Source organism: Hemibagrus wyckioides, linkage group LG14 (assembly GCF_019097595.1).
Source record: "Hemibagrus wyckioides isolate EC202008001 linkage group LG14, SWU_Hwy_1.0, whole genome shotgun sequence".
Taxonomy (NCBI): domain Eukaryota; kingdom Metazoa; phylum Chordata; class Actinopteri; order Siluriformes; family Bagridae; genus Hemibagrus; species Hemibagrus wyckioides.
The window spans coordinates 10,851,442-10,873,719 of record NC_080723.1 but is presented as its reverse complement, the minus strand read 5'-3'; the positions used below and the strand labels follow the sequence as shown (position 1 = coordinate 10,873,719).

Here is a 22,278-nt window from a genome sequence, read left to right as displayed (position 1 = left end):
ACTGTATAAGACAAGCTTGAGATTGTTTATTAAACATAGAAGATCATAAAGAAAAAAAAACAACAAACTGGAATGAAAAATAAAGACTCATCATGGCTCTTAGAAATCCTCATAGAGCTTTATTAAAGTTGTTATATTTTTGTTTAAGAAAAGCCATGTGCAAAGCCGTTAGACAGTGGCTCGATCGATAAGGGGAGTTAGGAGTATCTGCTCCCACGCTGCAGTCAAACGCTAGTATTTGTCTTTTTTTAAACTCTTGCAGCAGATAGCCAGAGGACGCTGTCGTTAAGAGACGTTTATATAGACTCATCGATATACAGCCAAAGCCAAAGCCTGACCTCCAACTGATCCTACGCTCATCAGTTAAAGTTGAGAAGTGACAGCATTCATACACTAGCCAAGTTAATGTGTGTGGTGGGGGGGAGAAAAGGGGAAAAGAAAAACCTTCCATATGTATATGTTGCCTTTATATACAATACTGAAGTACAGCAAATTCATGATTCAGATTGCAGCAGATCATTTTAAATGATATCTACACACACACACACACACACACCTCTTTCAGAATAGCTAAGCAAGCAGATTAGGAACATGTAGAAAAAAAGCCCTTTCGGAAGAAATAGAAATGCAGTCAGGGAGACAGACAAGCCAGAAAAATAAAACCATTTCATTTGAAATAAAGTGGTTTGGAATTTAGCTGATAGAACTGCTGTCACTGTATGATTAAAAACAGCAGCATTTATATTTTACATGTAAAGGGAAAAAAGAATTGTCTCCATCTCTTTTTCAGCTTAAAATGTACCCCGCGTTTACACAGCCAGCTTTCACGTAAAAACAAAATAAGTATATTAGACTAATCCTATTATTCATCGTTAGCACTGACTTCTTTTTTAAATCTTCTTTAATTCGTTTTGTTTTTTTGTAAACTGTAGTTTCAACCTCAAAGTGCATGTCATTTACTGTAAACAGAGCACTAGACCCTAAACCCTGGGTGAGTTTTTCTTTTAAATGTAATGAAGGAATGTAAAAAGTTTCTCTGTAAGTCAGACCACCTGAGGAACGCGTTTAGTGTAGCTAGATGGTAAACTAGCGTCGTTCTTCATCAGGAAGTAAATCAGCACACTGAATTTAACTGGATTATACAGTACTATAGTTATTCTTACATTACCATTATCTGCTTTTGATTAGTGCAAAAATCCGAAACTCGACATGCAGCGTACGTAGCTCTTGGGAGCGCAGCTCAATTCTGTGCCTAAAGCAGGGAAAGTTGGGAGTCGAGCTAAAACAGTATGTCTAAACTCATAACACAGGCTTTCTATTACTACAGCGTGCTTAGCAAAAAATATTCTTTAAGTAATGTATATAAACAAATCTGAATAAACGGCCAAATCGGGTATTAGTGTTGGAGCTGCTCCTATTTTTCCATAGGACAAAGGAATCAAATGGCGGCTGCCTTTATAATCCTCAATTCTGACGTATGCACAGAGAAATATATTGAGCTAATGAGTCAGAGGAAAGTGCATGTAGGAGTCCGACCCTGTCCGATTTTTGATCAAATGAGAAAGCTCTCACTCCAATACTCTTCAATAACCTTGTCTTTTACTCGTTGCTTCTTAAAGTGATCAGCTTTAATGCAGAAGAGCAGCTACGAGCGCCTTGGATTGTTGCAGACTCTGCTGGACGATGTGAATGTGAAAGCAATGCGAAGAAAAACAGCCATGATTTTCCAAAACCTAAACTAGATCAGAGTGGAGTGTGAAGTTACCCTGGATTCCTCAGTGTAAGCCTCCATCTTTAGCCCTGTTTGTGGATGATTTGTATAAGAAGAAAACTTAGTATTTAGCATGGAGACATCTGGAGAATTAGAGAAGAGCTGCAATGTACCATAACATAAGAGTCTAGTCTGTTTGTATGTAGTGTAAAGTGTGGATCTAGGATCAGATCCCTAGATTTAATTAGGGTAGAAGAGACAAAAACAAACACTGGATCAGCTCTTATCCTTTCAGAACAAGACACTCAGGCTTCTGACTCCAAGTCGTCATCTCCTTCTCCGTTCGCTGCATCTCCTGTCTCGCTCTCCAGCAGCAGGAACTTCCCGTCTCGGGTCAGCGGCACAGACTTCATCAGCTTGGCCAGAGCATCTGGGTCCTAACACAACACACAACACAAAGAGAGAGAGAGAGAGAGAGAGAGAAAAGGAGAGAAAATGAATAATTCAGCTGGAAGAGAGCTGGCATGATGATTTTATATGCATGTATACACACACACACACACACACACACACAGATCAGCCATAACATTGAAACCACTGCCAGATGAAGTGAATAACATGGATTACAAGGCACCAGTGAAGCTTGGTGTATGTCTGTGTGTCATGAATCATGTTATCAAAAATTTTAGGGCTTACCTTCTTAGCTTCTGTAATCTCCTTTCCAATGTTTATTGTGTAGCAAATCTATAAAATGGAAAAAAAATATAGATCAGATATTGATAATTATTTTAAATTCAAATAATATTTTACTCACTCACTACTTCAGTGAGTCAAATGAGCCAATTCTAGATGCTTTTCAGGACACGATAGGTTTCATTAACTTAAATGAACTCATGAAAGCAGTTACACACTTCAGGACATGCTGTTCTAAGAAAATAATCCATGTGATATGACAACACAGAGCAGTAATTTCTATAATCTCCTCTAACAGCATGTGTTTTATTCCTCTTACACCACAGCAGCTTGAACATGTCGTACTCATTATAGAACAACGTTTTATCCGTATATAGTTACATTATAGTGGTTATAAATTTTACAGTATAAACATTTTCTTTATTTTTTTTTTATAAGACTACAAAAAGCACTGACACTGGAAACGCTTTCCATGAATTTTTCCAAAACCAAAAAATTCCTAAAAGAAAGATTCATAACAACAATTTTACAGGTCAAGTAGATTTACTGATTTAGTGTCCACCATACTGCCATACCTGTTTTACTATAGAAACAATAAGCCATTAATATAAACCTGTGATTTGCCTTGTCTGTGTTGTGTTGGCCTCATTTCAGAGACAGAGAAACAAAGAGTCTGATGAGGGTAACATATTGTCTGTTGCACAATGCCTCCATTTGAGATTTCTGCCACAAATCAACAGAAAACTTCACCATATTAATGATTATACACTTTTCTGTGTTAATTGAGGAGCCTCTGCAGAGTGCTATAGAAACAATAATGTATTTATATTACAGTCATAATGACTGGCTGTAAATGTAACTGTAACTATTCTCGAATCCGTGCCGTTATGTATAACACACCACTGATCAATTCAATTCTGTTCTGTTTTCTCTCACTGTAATCCACACACGTCGTCTGGTCAAACAGAAACTCTTGCCCGGCCGCCCGGAGGACGTTATAGCGTACGTCACGTCTGCAGTGCTGTTTAAAATACCTGCGTCCTCATCCCTGTCTCAAGCAACTGAACTGAAACCGTTACCTTCTCTCCCTCAGTGTTGCTCTCGAACACGAAGGCGCTGAAGGACGATTTTCCCTCCTCCTCTCCCTCACTCCAGTCTCTCCCCTCCACCACAAAGCCCATGAGCCGGCTGTTCTCCTTATGCGCTGCGAACTGGGTGACGTCCCTGAGCTGGAACTAACAGCATGGAGGCAGAGATAAAGAACGGATCAGACAGGAGAGATAGATAGAAAAGATACTGTGGGGAGATTAGATTTTGACTCAGGTTTAAAATCTATTACTCAGTCAAGTGACGGTGCTCAGTGATGTGTTTACACTCAGTAGTGCTTTAACTCACACTTATTTTAGTGACCTGTGTCTGAGGGTCAATCAACCTGTTGGACAAAAAAAAGAAAAAAGACCATGATGTGTCATGTATGTGAATGCAAAACTAATGTTTGTGACTCTGCTCAGACTTTTCCTGCATGTCAGACTCACAGGAGGCAGCTGCTTGTTACCATCAGGTGTGACTCGCTGGTTTTAAAGATGTTGTGTATCGCACGAGCAGCCAGCACCTGCCTCATGGCCTCGTAGATAACTTCCTGTGTGTGTCCAGAGCGCACTGCCATAGAGCCCAGGAAACGCACGGCAAATACCTGCTGTAGCAAGGAGTCTACACACACACACACACACACACACAAACACAGTGGGAGCGAGATTATTGAGGGACTGTCGCATCTGTGAATGAAAGGACGTTCACCAACTCCTCCCAGACGTCTGCACTGACAAGCTGCTGTGAGCACAAATTGAATTGATGTCTGCGAGTTCCATTCCAGCGTTCTGAGGTGTTTTTTGACCTCAGCTGTCCCGTGCACATGATGAGCAGCTCAATTGAAAAGAGTCAGTAATACGGTCTCACCGTCTGCACTTGAGGAACTGTCCACTTCCGTCTCGCCAAAAGGGTTTGTGCGTCTGCGGGAGGTCAAAAACAAAAAAAAAAAACAGTTTCAGAAGACTTAAAACAAAAACTGGAACTGTAAAATACATCACATGACCAAAAATACAAGCTGGACGAATAAGAAATCCCTACATAATCACCACGTGACATTTTTATTATTTCGGTTTATTTCATATAGTAATATTTAAACTTTATTAAGCTCAAATGGCTAATAAGGGTCACCCTGGCGTTCATGCATCCATCTATACACGTGTTTAATGAATTAATGTTTGTATTCTTATTTATTCGCTCTACTTCTTGTATGCTCAGTTAAAGAAAATCAAATATAATGCACGAACTAAGACCCAGAATATTGATAGATTGTAGAATCCTGAACCAGTGAGCAAGCATTTTATGATTAGACCTGATCTTGGTTTAATGAGTTGATGTGTGATGTGTTTTCTGACCTCCCTCCGGCTCTGTTCTGGTCCAGGAACTCGGATGCGGGAAGAACAATATCGAACTGGATTGGTGTCCCAGGGGCAATCAGGTCTTCAGGCTCAGGAGCAGCAGGGGCTTTCTTAATGCTGCCAGTGGGCACTGCACCTGGTTTAGCCCTACACACACACACACACACACACACAATGCATGTGATATGATACAAAAATTATTGTTCTCTCACAGGATATTCTTGCATCAAATACATTTTTAATAATAAACATTTATAACCCTGACAATCAAAGGAAAAATGTCAGGCTCTGATATTCATGAATGGTCAGTACTGCACTCTACCTTTAACAGATCTTAGTGTGGTGCGAGTCTGACCTGTCAGGGTTCGGGGAGCCCTCTGCTCTTTTCTCAAAGCTGGTGATGGGAGTGACCGCCTGGATGGCTGTCTGATTTAACCTGATAGCTACAGCCTGAGGAGGACAAACAGAGATGTTAATAATCTACAGTACGATCAGTGATTTATTTATATTTTTAAAGCTCTGACACCCCATGTAATAAGCAGGATGTATATGAGTGTTATCTGCTGCATCATTACTCATTTAGGACATTTAGGACAACATGGAGACGCTGATCAAAGTTCATTCGTATGATTGCTCTGGAATAATCACACACCCACTGAGCTGCCAGTTTATCAGGTAAATCCACCTGTATGTATACAAATGGTACATTCCAGCAAATCATATGCCACAGTGCTGTCAGCTTCAACCAGAACTTCAAAATAATGTGCCTCAGAGCTTATACACGTTACACTACATGTGAGCTACACGTGAGTTTGTACATGTCAAACTCATGATCGTAAGCATGAAAGAAAAACAACATAAAGAAAGGGTGTCTTTCAAACCCGTGACAAGTAACACGAGTCTGTGGTGCCTTCGTGTTCAGAGGCAACAAGCCAACAAGCCTGTGGTGGTAATGTGATGCTGTGGGGAATATTTCCCTCAAACACGCACTGGGATTCTGAAACTCACTGAAGAACATCTGATCAGCATGACGTATGTGAAATGCTGACCAGGTTTATCACCTCAATGCTGCATTTCTTCCTTCCCCCCTTCCTTCTTTCATTCATCTTCACTAACCACTTTATCCTGCTCAAGGTCACGGTGAATCTGGATCCAATCCCATCCTGCCATGAGGCAGAAGCACACCTTGGACAAGCTGCCAGTTCATCACAGTGCACTATACATAGACTCACACTGTAAAAATCATCTAAGCAAGGAAAAATGTCTTGAATAACAGTAAACTTTTCTTTTTTTTTTAAGAAAAGGCTTTTTTTAGATGCTTTTCCTCATTTCAAGCCTTCTTATTCTATTGATAATTTCTAATGACAATGTTTTTGGATTAAAAAAAAATAAAAGGAAAAAACATTACCCGTCAATAGAAAAATTATTTATATATAATTTATATATATTTATAATAACTTATTATATATAATAAGTTTACATTTGGTACAAGAAAGCTCAGACGAATGTTAAATAAACCTTTATTTAGTTCATTGTAATCTTATAATAGGAAAGATACTAGGTAGAGTGGGCGTGGCAAAGCACAGACAGTGGATGGACACAGGAGGAGGCAGGTCGAGCTGGTCAGTAAAGTGTGATTGTCCCCAACTGTGTGTTATTACATGGACTTGTGTGTATGTGTGTTTCAGTAGTCTGTGTGAGTCGAGACAGACAGACCAGACATGACACACTCACCATGAACTTAAACAAAGAGCTTAGGGCTTTGACTTTTATTCAGTGGAAGTCGGACTTGCTAGAGAAAATGCGAAAGGTAGTGCTTAGGGGGACTTCAGGAAAATAGACGAAACACAAAGCTCTCTTTAAAAAAACAACAACAAAAACCCTAATCTGTCTTGTGAGTCCTTCTTCTCTCTCTCACGCTCTCTCTCTCCCACACACACACACAAAAAATTTCTATATGTTGAGATGAAATGTACCTTTATTAATCCTTTGTAGGGAATATTCAAGTTGACAAAAAGAGGAGTAATAGCAATGAAAATCAAGAAAGTAGCATAAAATGTTAATAAATAAAAATAAATAAATAAAATAAAATAAATAAATAAAAGATATCATAAATAAAAAATAATAATAATCATTTTTTATGCACATGCACTAGAGTTCTATTCATATGTGTACATGTGATATCTTATTATATTGATTTTTTCTATTACATAATTATCATGTTACAAATTCTATCATATTTCTATCATAATTTTTCAAATATAATATATACATATACATATATACATATATACACACATATATATATATATACACACATATATGTTTGTTTGTTTATTGTTACACTGTGGGACGAGTAACTAAGGCAATCCAGCTACAATTTCACTACATTAGATGTATGTAATATGTACCGGTCAAATAATAGAACCTTGAACCTCAAGCCTATCTTCGCCATCAAATATCTCTACACCTGCTACAACATTCCTAAACACCACTCCCTGGACACCACCTTCGTGTTATCATTTCCCAGTTGAAGGTGGAGTAACAAGTTACCGAATAATCTGGCAACTCAGCATAACTCTATATTAACAATGGCTCTTATGATGTATATATAATAGAAATCATTTATAAAATGTAGAAACTGCAGAAGGGAAGAAGAGTTACCTCAGGGTTGTCCGTCAGGTAGATCTGTCTCGAGATGTTGTTAATGGTGCAGATCCACTGCGGGAAGAAAAGCTCATTAACATTTTTTATGCAAAGGAGTTTGAAAAACGTGTGCGTGAAAAACAAAAGCGTACCTCCTCGTACTCCTTTTTGCTCTCCGCTTGAAGAATTATGGACCTTGGAATGAAAAACAGGACAGAGGGAATTCCACAGATCGCCATGGTTACGATCAATCCAGCACCATACTGATTGTATATGAATACTTACTATAAGACCATGTGTAATGTTTTAGCTTTGCTTTGTTGCCAAATGTATTCAACGTCTGCTTGTGTTTATTTCAGTTTTTTTTTTTTTTAAAGCTTTTACGGCTCGGATATCAGAGGAAATGTCTGTATAATTATTTCCCCTTAGATCAAAGCATTGTGGATGTAACAGGACTCGTTCTCCTCACAGCCTTTTTTTTTTAAATAGTGTGTGGCCTAATGCCAGTATGCTAAAGCCCTGTGTGTGTGTGTGTGTGTGTGTGTGTGTGTGTGACATCTTCACAGGGAGGAAGATATTAATATTGTGGCAGGAAATTGATTTGCGAGGTGTGATCCTCAGAGGATGGATTTGGAAAATGAGCTGGTGGAGCGATGTGAAAAGCAGAGCGAGTACGCTCATGGTGACAGCCCACTAATACATCTTTTTATTTCTTAATTAATTCGTTATTGTTATTCGTCGTCTTAACATAAAACACCAAACACCACGCACGTGCGCTTCGGTTAAAAAGTACACTGTGCATTAGCGAGCTCCAGCAGCAGCACAATCCACGCTTGAGTATGCAGTTAGCTGATGAATTATAGATAGGAAAGGACAGGAGGGAAAGGGAAAGGTGTGCTTGAGCAGAGAAAAGAAAGAAGAGAAGAGCAGGAGCCATGTGCAGCAAGAAATAAAAGGAGAGAAGAACAAAGTGACTGCAGTCCGGAGAACAGTGAGACGAATGGCTATGAGGCAGAAAGAAATTCCATCCCGGGAAGCGTAAAAATTTTGCGCAGACAAATTCCTTAAATATTTAAGACCCCAAACAAATAAACTGATTTCTGGACACTGTTCCTCATTACATGCTTTTCATTCACATTTTTTTGCTTGTTTCTTTCTACAAAATTAAATCGGTTTAAGAATTTTACAAGATAAACCAAAACTAATAGAAAACACCATCACTATGTTCACTTACTCGGATATTGTTTAGTTCACAAAAATCCATAAAGAAGGATATTTGTGTGATTCAGGGAAAAGACTACAATCCAGTTGAGACAGAAATAAAGATGAATGTAGGTGTGTAACTCAGGTCTAATGGAAATAAAACCAGCAGCTCTGCTGTAAACGTGGCTCTCGTGTGAATGAAGGCTGTGTCTTACAACTGGCTGCTACACAGAATGTGATCTTATTCTTCTGTCCCTCCAGTCACTTAGACAGCAAACAGCTCTGTGGGAATTTAAACCTTTAAATCCATCTGCAGGACACACCTCCACTGTGTGGCTAATAGAGCGTTCAACTGACCTCACTGGATTACCCAGTTTTATGCATGGACACACACCAAAACACACACACACACACACACTGAGAGACACACGTGTACACAGACAGACACAGCTACTTGGCATACGTTTTCCCATTAGGTGAGGTGATCTGAAAGCAGTAGCGTCTGTCCTCGCACTCGATGGCCATGACGGAGCTGTTGTCCAGATCGAGCACCATGCCTCCTGCCACAGCGCCACGCGGCTGACACATCAGGTTCCCCCCCTGGGTGAAGAAGTACAGCCGGTCCCAGGCTGTGCTCACCAGGCCCGTCTTACTGCAGGTGTCAGGATTCATTCTCAACTCATTTATTTTCACAAGATTATTTATTTTCAATTAAGATCAGTGTGAAATATTCAGTATAAACAACAAAAAGTGCTGTGTACTTCCTAATGTTGAGGTAGCCTGCTTTCTGAATGAGTGTGCGGTTGACCGGAGCACGATCTTGGTCAGGCATGTAGACTATATCATCCACCGACAGCAGGTCCTTCTGAGTCATACGCATGCTCTCTGCCTCGGCATCCAGCTGAGCCTGAACACTTGAGAGAAAGAGAGACAGAGAGAGAGAGAGAGAGAGAGAAAGAGAGACAGAGAGAGAGAGAGAGAGAGAAAATAAGCAATAGAACTGGCCATAAAGTATGTTTACATGCAGCCTAGAAAGACATTAATAAGACTAATAACTCATGTTTATGGTGGTGTTAAACTGAAATAGAGTAAACTGAAGCCAATCTAAATGTAATTCCTATCCAGTCTGCTCTCGAAATAAACTCAATTCTTCACGGCATGGATTCCACAAGAAGCTGGAAACATTCCTTCGCTATTCTGGTCCATTTTGACATGATTGCATCACATAATTGGTGCAGATTTGGCTTGCGAAAGCCATTATTGCACACTCAACTCATGTTTATGTCAGTAGTCTGAGGCGACTTTTGCTTTGTGACATGGTGCATAATCAGGCTGGAAGTGGCCATTAGAAGATGGTAAATTGTGGTCATAAAGGGATGCAGATGATCAGCAACAATACTCAAATAATCTGTGGCATTCAAGTAATGATTGATTATATGAACAGCCTAGAAAACAGTTACACCACCTCCACGGGCCTGGACTGTAGACACAAGGCAGGTTGAGGATGGATTCATGCTGCTGGGGCCGAATTCTGTCCCTAGTTTAGATCAGACCAGGTGATGATGTTCCAATCATCAACTGTCCAGTATATAAGCCTTTCTGTTAGCTTGAAGAACCCTGGCCATTCTCCTTTAGATCTCAGCCATCAGCCAGCTGTTTCAACACTCAAGACAGCAACATAACTGGTTGTTGTCCCCCAAACTCACACCATTTTGTGTAGCTTGCTACTTGTGGAAATCAAAAGTTTCTGAAATACTCACTCCAGCTCGCAACCAGGTCACAGGTCACAAACACCACAGAGAACTGCAGCTCTTGATCTGTATCTGCATGATACACTGTGCTGCTGCAACAACACTGGATAACTGCATGAATGAATGTTCCTAATAAAGTGGCAGGTGAGCGTATTTGTTGTGTATACGTGCGAATACATGGTACGTGCAGGATATACAGGGCATCAGATTAATGACCAGAATGATGCAGGACATGAGTGATCTTTCAGACATTCGGGGAATGTTTTGCTGAGACGAACATAATTGAGGACATGCAAATGAAATCTAGGCGCATGCTGAACTAATGCTAGCTATTTGTCACACCCTGACAGCTTTCTTTCTGTTATGATAATAGAACGAGAATAAATGCTCTTCCTCGTGTGTACGCAAAAGCGATCGGGATTCCAAGCTTATTTAAAAAGGAAGTGTTTTTGCGTTATTGGGCAACAGAGAAACAGCTCAATAGAATTCTACAATGAAATCGGAAACAAATTCATTACAAAAAACCTTCACATGTAAAAATAGAATACATATCTTCAATATTATACGATCTTCAACATAACTATGATCAAACTTCTATAAACATCTTGCATGAAAACCTCCTACCTCTCAGACATACTGGTCGCAGATGCCAGGAAACTGTCCATTTTCTTAGAGACCAATTCTATCCCTTTCTTGAAGTAGTTGATCTGTGAGGGAGAGATAAAGAGTAATTACAGTATGGATTAAACAGTGTTCAGTGTGTAACGCTTCTTGCTGCCTCCATAAAGCTTTCGGAGCGATTAAACCCGGGTTTGTTCTTTCGCCCACAGAAGGTTATATAGAATCAGCTGCTTATTCACACATACAGATCTGGAAAGCATAAAGAGATCACTGCACAATTATCAGTTTCTCCAGATTTACTATTTATAACACGTATGTGTTTAAGTAAAATGTTGTATTCTTGAAACTACATATCTCCCAAATACCAAATTTGTCAGTTAGTGATAGAAAGAAATAAGATAGAAAGATGTTCATATTCGTTTTTAAACAACTCAGTTTTAGTTTCAGAATGTCAGAGCTCAGACATCGATATCTGTTGGAATAATACTGATTTTTTAAATCACAGCTTTCCCTCATCTTGGCATGATCTCCATCAGTCTTTCTGGCCATCTCTATGACACTCCTCAGCTTTGTTTGATGGCTTGTGAACATCCGCCTTTGTCTTGATCACTTTCCAGAGATTTTCAGTGGGGTTCAGGTCTTGAGATTAGCTTGGCTTTGACATGGTCTTGATCTGGTGGTCCTCAATTCACAGCTTGATTGACGTGTCTGTGGCATGGAGCATTGTCCTGCTGGAAAGAGCAATCTTCAGAGCTGGGGAACATCATCAGAGCAGAAGGATGACCTTGTACATGAATTAATATGTGCGTCCTTCACAGAGATAAATCCCAGCTTTGCAGAACCACGTCAAGGTCATCACAGATCCTGAGACGAGACACCGTGGCAAGTAGACTTCTCCAAGTGTCTGTCTAACCACCACGTGCTGGCCAACGCTTTAAAATAGACTCATCAGAGATGATGACTTTACTCCAATCCATCCATGTTTCAATCATTTAGAAACCTCAGCATGGCTTATCTTTGCCCTTGGAGCTGGTTCTCTGTACTCTTCACCCCAAATGCAGCTTGCCATTTTTTTTGTCAGCCTTGATGTCAGCCTACAGTTGTTGGGGTCATCATCTCAGTCAGTGGGGAGTCATCTTGGTCAGCAGAGAGTCATTTTTTCCCTCTGCTAGATCTGTAGTTTTGTTGTCCCCAATGTCTGCTGCTTGACCTTGTTCTTCTAAACCGCTGTCTATGAAGTTTGAAGGATAGAAGCATCTTGATGCTCACTGAATCCCACTGGCAGAACTGAACCCTTTTTTTCCCCTTCACATCAAACTTTTGGCCTGGTCAATAGTTATTTTTTGATTTCAGCACTGTTTTTTGCCATCCAGCCGGTTCTCTTGCAACAGCATTGTTTTTTTTTTTATAATCAGCTGATCAGTAGCTCATCACAGAGAATGAGGTGTGAATGTTTGAAATCAACAGAGACACTGAAAGGTGATGGCTGCCATACATGTAAAAAAAAATGTAGTGGTCTCTTAACTTTTTCCAGAGCTGTATATAGATTTAGGAAGAAAATGTAAGAGTTTTCTCAGACCTGGGCTTGTGTGTATCCCAGCATGGGCTCCAGCATGGCTACTCTCTTCCTGTACTGTAAGGCATTAAGAGCGCAGTAATACTGCATGGAGGCCTGGTGCTGTTTCCTCCGACAGAATGCCACCTCACCAACCAGCTCTGCTTTCAGCTGTGGAACACACGCACACACACACGCGCACACACACACACACACGCACACGCACGCACACACACGCACACACACGCACGCACACGCACACACACGCACGCACACACACGCACGCACACGCACGCACACACAAAACCTACTGAATTCCTCATCCTATTTTGTTTACTTTAAAAACTATTAAGCTTTAAAATGTTCAGTTTTAATGTTTTCCAATAAAGCACTTCACAGTAACACAAATAAATTATTATAAATAATATATAAAATTAAAATAATAAATAATTATATAAAATATATTATATAATGATATTTTATATATAATATTTTATATAATTATTTATAATTTGTGTTACTGTGGAAAAAAAAAAATATATATATATATATATATATATTTTTCCACAGTAACACAAATAAATTATATAAAATATTATATATAAAATATCATTATATAATATAAATAAATTATAAATACTAACAATATAAGACATTTCCAGAAATGTTTTTTCTCCAAATCCAATTCTGACTTTTACCATTTATTTCAGGTTATAGATCTGTTTTATTTCTGATGTTTGAGCATCATTGTTTGCTTGAATAGGCCTAAAAATGATACTGGACACTGGAATCAGTGGTGTCTGTAGTTGTATGCACACCTTATATTATATACATATCATGTATACATGTGATTGTGTGTTTGTGTGATGACGAGTTTCTTTCAATCTCTGTGTAAGACGATTTGGTCCAAGCAGGCATCACTCCATTCCCTCATCCATACAGGAATATTTACTGTCGCTGTGAAGATGCTGCAGTCTTGTGTACATTGTGTCCTAACAGTCAAAATCAAAATCTAACCACAGCTTGTATTAGAAAACTTGTATCTTATTTACATACTGAACAGGAAACATGAAACGCAAGATCCCAGGTGTAAAGTCGAGCGTGAGATTGAATTCGTTGTGCCAATGCAGATTGTACGTTCACGTTGTAACTTGTAAATGGGGCGTTTCTGCTTTCCTCGCCTCCATTTTATTTTGCGAGTGTAATACCGAGTGCTAGATTTAATCACCTACCTTCTCGTTCTCTCTCCTCTTGGGCAGTCGGCTGTATTTGATCATGGCGGCCTCGTGCTCTAAAGAGAAGGAGAGAAAGATGATGAGAGGAATTAATCACCTAAAAATCCCTCATTCACGCTGTAGAGTAGATTTCGAGACATGTTCTGGACTTACCGTCAGTGGCGATCCCAAATATCTCTTTCAAAGTGCTTATTTCTGTTAAAAAAATAAATAAATAAATGTGTAAGAAATATGCAAGACATAAACATGTGGAAAAAACCTTCATACTGTATCAGCTGTAAGGTTTAACATGCTGGGTGTGATTATTTCCCATCTAAAGCTTCAGTACAGATGGCGCACAGTAGACAGAAATGTAGCCGTGCTACGTGTCAGAGGGACACGATTAATTTATTTTAATGAGGGTTTAATGAGGGTTTAATGAGTATAACACTGCCGTACCAGTCAGGTCCTTCTCTCTGAACTGCACCATGGGAAAGACCATCTTATTAGCCATCTGAGTGGCCAAATCAACATGCAGAGCGTTCAGCTGAAAGATTGAGAGAGACAGATGGAAACGTTACAATGACTGCGATGATATACGGGTGAAAAAACCCCCTCTTCACATCCTTTATTCATAAAAAATAAAAAATTTATCAGACAATGGTAGCAGCATACAAAAAAAAAAAAAAAAAAAAAAAAACACGAGTCCAGGTTTCCATCCCACACCATCTGAAACATTGACCTTGCTGGCAGGAAGAACAGCTTGCATCTGTTAGCTTCCTCCCCGCTGTTACCTCACACCGTCTCCACCTGCGTGCCTGCTGGATGTCCCCACCCACCTGTGCCAACCCGCTGACACACAAACACACGAATACATACACACTCGTGCATGTATGGACTGAACGCTCTACAAAGCCCTACACATTCGTCATGGTATATAGTGGAAACCCCAGAGCCGAGCTGAAGCAGCAGCGTGTGGCATCTCTCTCACCTCTTCCATGGTTTTGGCGAAATGGTGAAGCGTGCTGATTACCTCTTCATCTTCTTTCCCCAGAGCAAAGTTCTGCAACATCAAAGAAAATGACTCAAACTCTGAAAAACACTGAATAATTTAGTGTTCAGCTGTCGAGCCACAGACATTCGAGACACCTTTGTGTCATTAATGAGCTTTTAAAAACATAATTAAATAAGTATATATGCAGTGTATCATGCAGTTGAAGAAGGCATGGTGACTTAGCGGTTAGCATTGTTTCCTTGCAACTCTGGAGCTGAGCGTTTGATTCCAGCCTCTGCTCTGTGTGTCTGTGGAGTTTATACGTTCTCCCTGTGCTTTGGGGGTTCTCTGGTTTCCTCCTCCAGTCTCCAAAGACATACACTGTAGACTGACTGGCATCTCTAAATTGTCTGTAGTGTGTTTGTGTGTGATGGACTGACACTCTATCCAGAGTGTTTCCCCTAATCCCCTGGGCCTGGCTCCATGATCCCCACATCCCTATGTAAGCTACAGAACATGGATGGATGGATGGTTGCTTTGCCCACTCTACGTGTCCACTGGATAACTATAAAGAAATGAAATCCGCTCATCCTGGGAGCTTCTGAAGTGTCCACCCTGGCATTGTGTTATGTTTATGATCTGGAAATGTCACCGCAGTTAACATCACTGTTATGAAGCCTAATGAGAAACAACAGTTTTACCTGCTTCTCATACTGAAGCAACTGTTTGGAGAGCTGTTCAGTGGCCAGGGCCATCTCATTCTAATGAGAGAGAGAGAAAGAAAGAAAGAAAGAAAGAAAGAAAGAAAGAAAGAAAGAAAGAAAGATTTCAATTCAAATTCAGTATACTTCAGTAGAATAACATACTGTGTATGTGTATACTTTGTGTGTTTGTGTGTGTGTGTGTGTGTGTGTGTGTGTGTGTGTGTGTACCTGCGCCCCAAACACTCTCTGCATAGACTGCAGAAGCTGGTTGCTGTAATCGGTCAGAGTGTTCGCATCTTCTTCAAACACACTCAACAATGTGCGTGTCTGAAACATACAATTAAACATACAGAGAATTTTTTAATCAGAAGATGGTTTTTAAATAAAATTGATATTAAATCTCTTCTAATTCTAACAGCTTTCAATGAAAATCTGTGTGCAGTGTTTGTGGCGCCGAAGGCTTTATATCTGGGAGTATAGAGTGGCCCACCAGCAGTACAAGGTACAACTCAAACCCTTTCTAGACTTTTCTTTCAACCAAAATGGCTGATTCCACCTTTAAATCACTGTACTGACAGGCTTCCAGATAACGTTTCTGAAGGGTATCTGTAGTCGTGCTGAGTGATTTGCATGGAGTAACTTCCTCTCACTTCACCATCATTGCTGTCAAAATACTTTAATAAGCACTTGTAGGCATGCAAGTTGTTTTTGATCATTAGTAAGTCACATGACCATAACAAGCTGGCTTATAAACTAATAACTTCCTGACAGAATGGAAATGGATTGATGGGACATTTTCAATCAGTGTAAACAGATGAATGATGTTCTGGCTATGAGTCTGATATAAAATGAGTCAGGACTCTGTAGAACATGTGTTTTTTCCCCTCTGTTGGTTAACCTTACACAGAATTTTAGTTGTTGAAGATCAAATCTAAGATTCAGGATTCAAGATTCAAGAAGCTTTTATTGTAATTTCAACCACATACAGCTGGCGCAGTACATAGTGAAATGAAACAACGTTTCTCCAGGACCTGGTGCTACATAAACATACAACAACAAGTTCAACACAAAACAACAAACACCACCACAGAGCTAGGACAGAAGTTTGTCTTAGCCACGTAAAGTGCACAGTGTGCAGCTAGGTGCAAACAGAGCATAGACAAGACAGTGCAAAAAGACAATAAATACAATAAAGACAACACAAAAGAACACAAGACACTTGGCGCTGAAAATAAATAAAAGAATGTGTACTGGAATGTAAGTGAAATAAAATAGATAAAGTGAAATGATCTGAGCTGCTTTTTAGATGGACAAGCACTTGGAGCATCTCAGAGAGCAGAAATGGGTTTGATATCAACATTTACTTTGAAGATACAAACATTTGTATGGAAAAAATGTTTTTGTTTAGAACTTTCCTATGAATATATAATCACCCCTAGTAGGCTAGGGAAAAACAGAAATACTAATGAAACTCTACAAATCCTGAGTGTCTATTTTCATTTGAGCTTCATATTAATGATCGACATGGACACAACCAATCAGGAGCAAACAATTCATTTTGGTTTGGACGAGTGACAATACAAACTTCCTGGACTTCCGTCAGTTCAGACACGGTATATTGTCCCTGTTGTTATTTCTATCTTCATTTTATAGAAGATTAAACTTATTTTTTCCCCTTAGATGTGCACATGTGCATTTTGTAAAATAAATGATTGATATGTTGATTTTCTGGAGCCCCAGAGAAACACCCTGGTGATCATTACGTGACCCTCGTCTTCCCCGACCTCTTAATGTAAACGAGTCTCATCTCAGCAATGCGGTGGACGTGGCGCCGTGGGTGCGGCTCAAACCGATGAGAAAATAAATTGCAGCATTCTGTAGCATGTGACCTGATTAACACATGGCAGCTGGGGCAGTTTGACTGTGTTATGTAACTAAAGGTGTAGCTCTAAGCAGGGAGCAAACCTGTCCAACCTGAACCCTTACAGCCACCTGACATGATGACAAGCCTCCTGACTCTGAATACAAACACACATGAGAATGAAACACTCGTACTGAAGGCTTCGTCTCCACACTTCTGTCAACAGTTAAAAAAAAAAAAAAAAAAAAAAAAATATTTGCATGCACTATTTGAATGGGGGAGAGGAGAAGGACCTGCGTGGGTGAAAGTGAGAAAATGATGTTAAAAATGTGTCATGTTATTATTTCAAAGACACCTCTAAGCTGCAAATCTCTCTGGAAAGTTTAGTTTATTATCAGGTTAATTGCCTTCCATTCTTTTTTTTTTAATGGATATTTATAGGTTTAGTTCATTCATTTCTGAATTATATTTTTCATTTTTTGGTATCGCTCTAATGACACACACCCTGGTCTTATGCTGTGTTCACAGCCTACACTGATTTCATCATCCCTAGTCACCGCAACTACGAAGTCTCCAGTAGCTGTTCCTGCTCCCGGGTTGCCATAGTAACAGCGTTTCTCATTGGGTGGAGCAACCAACATTCCGAATCGGTTTTCTTTGCGGCTAAAATAAAACGTTCAAGAAGGAGGTTCGGTGTTTATGTAAAAAATCCAGCAGTGTTTATCTGCATCGTATCGTACGAGATGAAGGAGAAGCAGAGAACCATGTGACCAGTGTCTTCACTCATAGTGTACAGAGTCGCTCCATATCTGCATGAAGTTCAACTTTCCTCAACTTTGCCATGTCGCTGCATCCTCATGTAGTCACTGTCGCTCACGTCTCCTGAAGTGACCAGCAGTGAAAATGAATAATCTCCAGTCACTTTGTCCCTGTATGTGTGAACATCGCATAAGGCTCTAAAGAAGGACTGGTTCACTCTCTGTGTGTTTCTTAGGTGTAAGGAACCACAGTTTGATCAACTTGGTATATTCGTGAAATTGTTATTCAATTTTGTATAAAACCTTCTTATTAAATTAAACAAAAGAAAAAGAAAAAAAAAAGCTCAGTTTACTTACATTTTCATAAGAATAATGTACACTTTCATTAAAATAAGCTTTGGTTACATTTACAAAGATTTGTTGTGTGAAGATGATCACCAAAAGACAGCTCATTAACAGAGCCAGCTAATTTACGAGCTGCATGTCAGCGAGCTCCATGTGCGACAATTTACAAGCGCAAAGAAGTCAGGAGGAAAAAGCTGTTCTCCGTCTCAGATTTATTCCATCATGGTGCTCATGATTAAAATAAATAATAATACACTAGAAGCCTTGCCCTTTCCTCGCCTACATTCCAACATCAGCAGAACACAAACCCATGGCCCGCTGACACGATAATCATTACACTGGAAATCATCATCAATCCAGTAATGTGGACTCATATCTACTCTTTAATTACAACGACAAGCTTCAGATATTGAACTTAAGTTGATAAGTTTTCAGAAATGAAAAGTATTTGTTCCAGTGACAAGGTTTTCAGTCAGCAGGTGAACTTCTGCAGTTTGAATCATCTTCAAAATGGCTTGCAAGTTGTCATTAACAGAACCAGGACTAAAACACAACGGCATTATATTTTATTATATACAACTGCACTGCACTATATTTTTTGTACAGAGACAAGCCCTGAATAAATTTGCATTTATTGCACTTTGCATTGTTCTGTCTGTCAATCATTATCTCTATTAGTTTCTCTTTATATAATAGTTTCTCTCTATCTTATGATATTTCTACGATACATGATCTGCATTACACGATATACACTATTTTGCCAAAAGTATTCGCTCACCCATCCAAATAATCAGAATCAGGTGTTCCAATCACTTCCATGGCCACAGGTGTATAAAATCCAGCACCTAGGCATGCAGACTGTTTTTACAAACATTTGTGAAAGAATGGGTCGCTCTCAGGAGCTCAGTGAATTCCAGCGTGGAACTGTGATAGGATGCCACCTGTGCAACAAATCCAGTCGTGAAATTTCCTCGCTCCTAAATATTCCACAGTCAACTGTCAGCTGTATTATAAGAACGTGGAAGTGTTTGGGAACGACAGCAACTCAGCCACGAAGTGGTAGGCCACGTAAACTGACGGAGCGGGGTCAGCGGATGCTGAGGCGCATAGTGCGAAGAGGTCGCCAACTTTCTGCAGAGTCAATCGCTACAGACCTCCAAACTTCATGTGGCCTTCAGATTAGCTCAAGAACAGTGTGCAGAGAGCTTCATGGAATGGGTTTCCATGGCCGAGCAGCTGCATCCAAGCCATACATCACCAAGTGCAATGCAAAGCGTCGGATGCAGTGGTGTAAAGCACGCCGCCACTGGACTCTAGAGCAGTGGAGACACGATCTCTGGAGTGACGAATCGCGCTTCTCCATCTGGCAATCTGATGGACGAGTCTGGGTTTGGCGGTTGCCAGGAGAACGGTACTTGTCTGACTGCATTGTGCCAAGTGTAAAGTTTGGTGGAGGGGGGATTATAGTGTGGGGTTGTTTTTCAGGAGCTGGGCTTGGCCCCTTAGTTCCAGTGAAAGGAACTCTGAATGCTTCAGCATACCAAGACATTTTGGACAATTCCATGCTCCCAACATTGTGGGAACAGTTTGGAGCTGGCCCCTTCCTCTTCCAACATGACTGTGCACCAGTGCACAAAGCAAGGTCCATAAAGACATGGATGACAGAGTCTGGTGTGGATGAACTTGACTGGCCTGCACAGAGTCCTGACCTCAACCCGATAGAACACCTTTGGGATGAATTAGAGCGGAGACTGAGAGCCAGGCCTTCTCGTCCAACATCAGTGTGTGACCTCACAAATGCGCTTCTGAAAGAATGGTCAAAAATTCCCATAAACACACTCCTAAACCTTGTGGACAGCCTTCCCAGAAGAGTTGAAGCTGTTATAGCTGCAAAGGGTGGACCGACGTCATATTGAACCCTATGGATTAGGAATGGGATGTCACTTAAGTTCATATGTGAGTCAAGGCAGGTGAGCGAATACTTTTGGCAATATAGTGTAGCTTTGTTCATAAATGACCTGTTGTTTTGCAGTGAAAAATGTTTTTTAAAATGATATTTACCGTCTACAAAAATACATGTTTATGTTACATATTATACTGCAGTAGATCATAGTAGTAAATAATTATAAACTATATATGTACACCGATCAGGCATAACATTAGGACTGCTAAGAGGTAAAGTGAAGAACACTGATTATCTCCTCATCATGGCACCTGTTAGTGGGTGGGATATATTAGACAGCAAGTGAACATTTTGTCCTCAAAGTTGATGTGTTAGAAGCAGGAAAAATGGGCAAGTGTAAGGATTTGAGCGAGTTTGACAAGGGCCAAATTGTGATGGCTAACCAAATGGATCAGAGAATCTCCAAAACTGCAGCTCCTGTGGGGTGTTCCCGGTCTGCAGTGGTCAGTATCTATCAAAACTGGTCCAAGGAAGGAACAGTGGTGAACCGGCGACAAGGTTATGGGCAGCCAAGGCTCATTGATGCACGTGGGGAGCGAAGGCTGGGCCGTGTGATCCGATCCAACAGACGAGCTACTGTTGCTGAAATTGCTGAAGAAATTAATGCTGGTTCTGATAGATGGGTTTAGAATACACAGTGCATTGCAGTTTGTTGCGTATGGCACCACATAGCCACAGACCAATCAAGATGACCCCTGTGCACCGCCAAGAGCACCAACAATGGGCATTAGAGCATTAGAACTGGACCACGGAGCAATGGAAGAAGGTAGCCTGGTCTGATGAATCACATTTTCTTTTACACAATGTGGATGGCCGGGTGCATGTGCGGCGCTAACCTGGGGAACACATGGCACCAGGATGCACTATGTGAGATGTGCTGGACAAACAAGTCTGATCCATGGAGGCCCCACCTCAAAACTTACAGGACTTAAAGGATCTGCTGCTTAGTGCCAGATACCACAGCACACCTTTGGGGATATAGTGGAGTCCATGCCTCGTCGGGTCAAGGCTGTTTTGTCAGCAAAAGGAGGACCAACACAATATTAGGCAGGTGGTCATAATGTTATGCCTGATCAGTGTATATAGATAAACAAAACCATTTTTTACGTCTAATTAGCTGCATCAAGAAATTTGTTTAAAAAAAGCATTAATTAAAATATTCTGAAGAGAATATTTATCACAATATGAATAATATATTGTCACATCACACAGCTTCTTATCTCCACAACGTCTTCCTGAGTGGAACTCAGCTGCTGTAGTGTTTTATAACCATTACAGTATATCTGTACAGAACTCTGGGCCCTAGACATCATTCTGTGATACAGTAAATATCAAAATATTACTGGGGCCTTGAAGTTTATTGTCCTGCTCCCTGTGCTCCATGAGCTAGACGGTAAATCAGCACACTGTCTCCTGGCTCATTAGGACACATCTGAAGTCTTATATATCCGTCAGTAAAGGCGATGTTACGTCTCTGTTCAGTTGCGTTCGTCAGGGACGAGAGTCACGTAAACGTTTAGAAAAGCTATGTCAGACACAACAGCCGCTCTGAGGAGCTTTACATTTACAAGCACACGTTAAACTGTCCTAACAGCCCGGTGTGTCAGTGCGCTGTCCAGGCTGAGGGTTCACTCATGCTTTATATACAGCAAAGCTGACACACTTTAGAGTGACTACAACAATGAATAAATCTCTCTCTCTCTTTCTCACGCTCTCCCTCTCTCTCACTCACGCTCTCCCTCCCACTTATCCTCTCTCTCTCTCTCTCTCACTCGCTCACTCTGTCTGTCTCTTTCTCCCTCACCCTCTCTTTCT

General features: G+C 40.3%; 1 protein-coding gene across 1 annotated transcript in view; it reads right to left on the bottom strand.

Moving 5' to 3' along the window:
* Positions 1–104: 104 nt before the first annotated feature.
* Positions 105–22,278, bottom strand: part of appl2 (adaptor protein, phosphotyrosine interaction, PH domain and leucine zipper containing 2) — a 29,859-nt gene continuing 7,685 nt past the window's right edge. Inside the window, exons 2-21 of the mRNA XM_058407534.1 lie at positions 15,765–15,863; positions 15,534–15,593; positions 14,830–14,901; positions 14,298–14,385; positions 14,013–14,054; positions 13,857–13,915; positions 12,649–12,795; positions 11,073–11,155; positions 9,459–9,611; positions 9,161–9,349; positions 7,647–7,689; positions 7,513–7,569; positions 5,204–5,298; positions 4,846–4,995; positions 4,361–4,413; positions 3,940–4,114; positions 3,800–3,836; positions 3,484–3,639; positions 2,408–2,455; positions 105–2,148 (exon numbers count right to left, since the gene is read on the bottom strand). Of these exons, the coding sequence (XP_058263517.1) occupies positions 2,017–2,148; positions 2,408–2,455; positions 3,484–3,639; positions 3,800–3,836; positions 3,940–4,114; positions 4,361–4,413; positions 4,846–4,995; positions 5,204–5,298; positions 7,513–7,569; positions 7,647–7,689; positions 9,161–9,349; positions 9,459–9,611; positions 11,073–11,155; positions 12,649–12,795; positions 13,857–13,915; positions 14,013–14,054; positions 14,298–14,385; positions 14,830–14,901; positions 15,534–15,593; positions 15,765–15,863 (1,938 nt within the window). The 3' untranslated portion in view covers positions 105–2,016. The remainder of the gene's footprint in view (positions 2,149–2,407; positions 2,456–3,483; positions 3,640–3,799; positions 3,837–3,939; positions 4,115–4,360; positions 4,414–4,845; positions 4,996–5,203; positions 5,299–7,512; positions 7,570–7,646; positions 7,690–9,160; positions 9,350–9,458; positions 9,612–11,072; positions 11,156–12,648; positions 12,796–13,856; positions 13,916–14,012; positions 14,055–14,297; positions 14,386–14,829; positions 14,902–15,533; positions 15,594–15,764; positions 15,864–22,278) is intronic.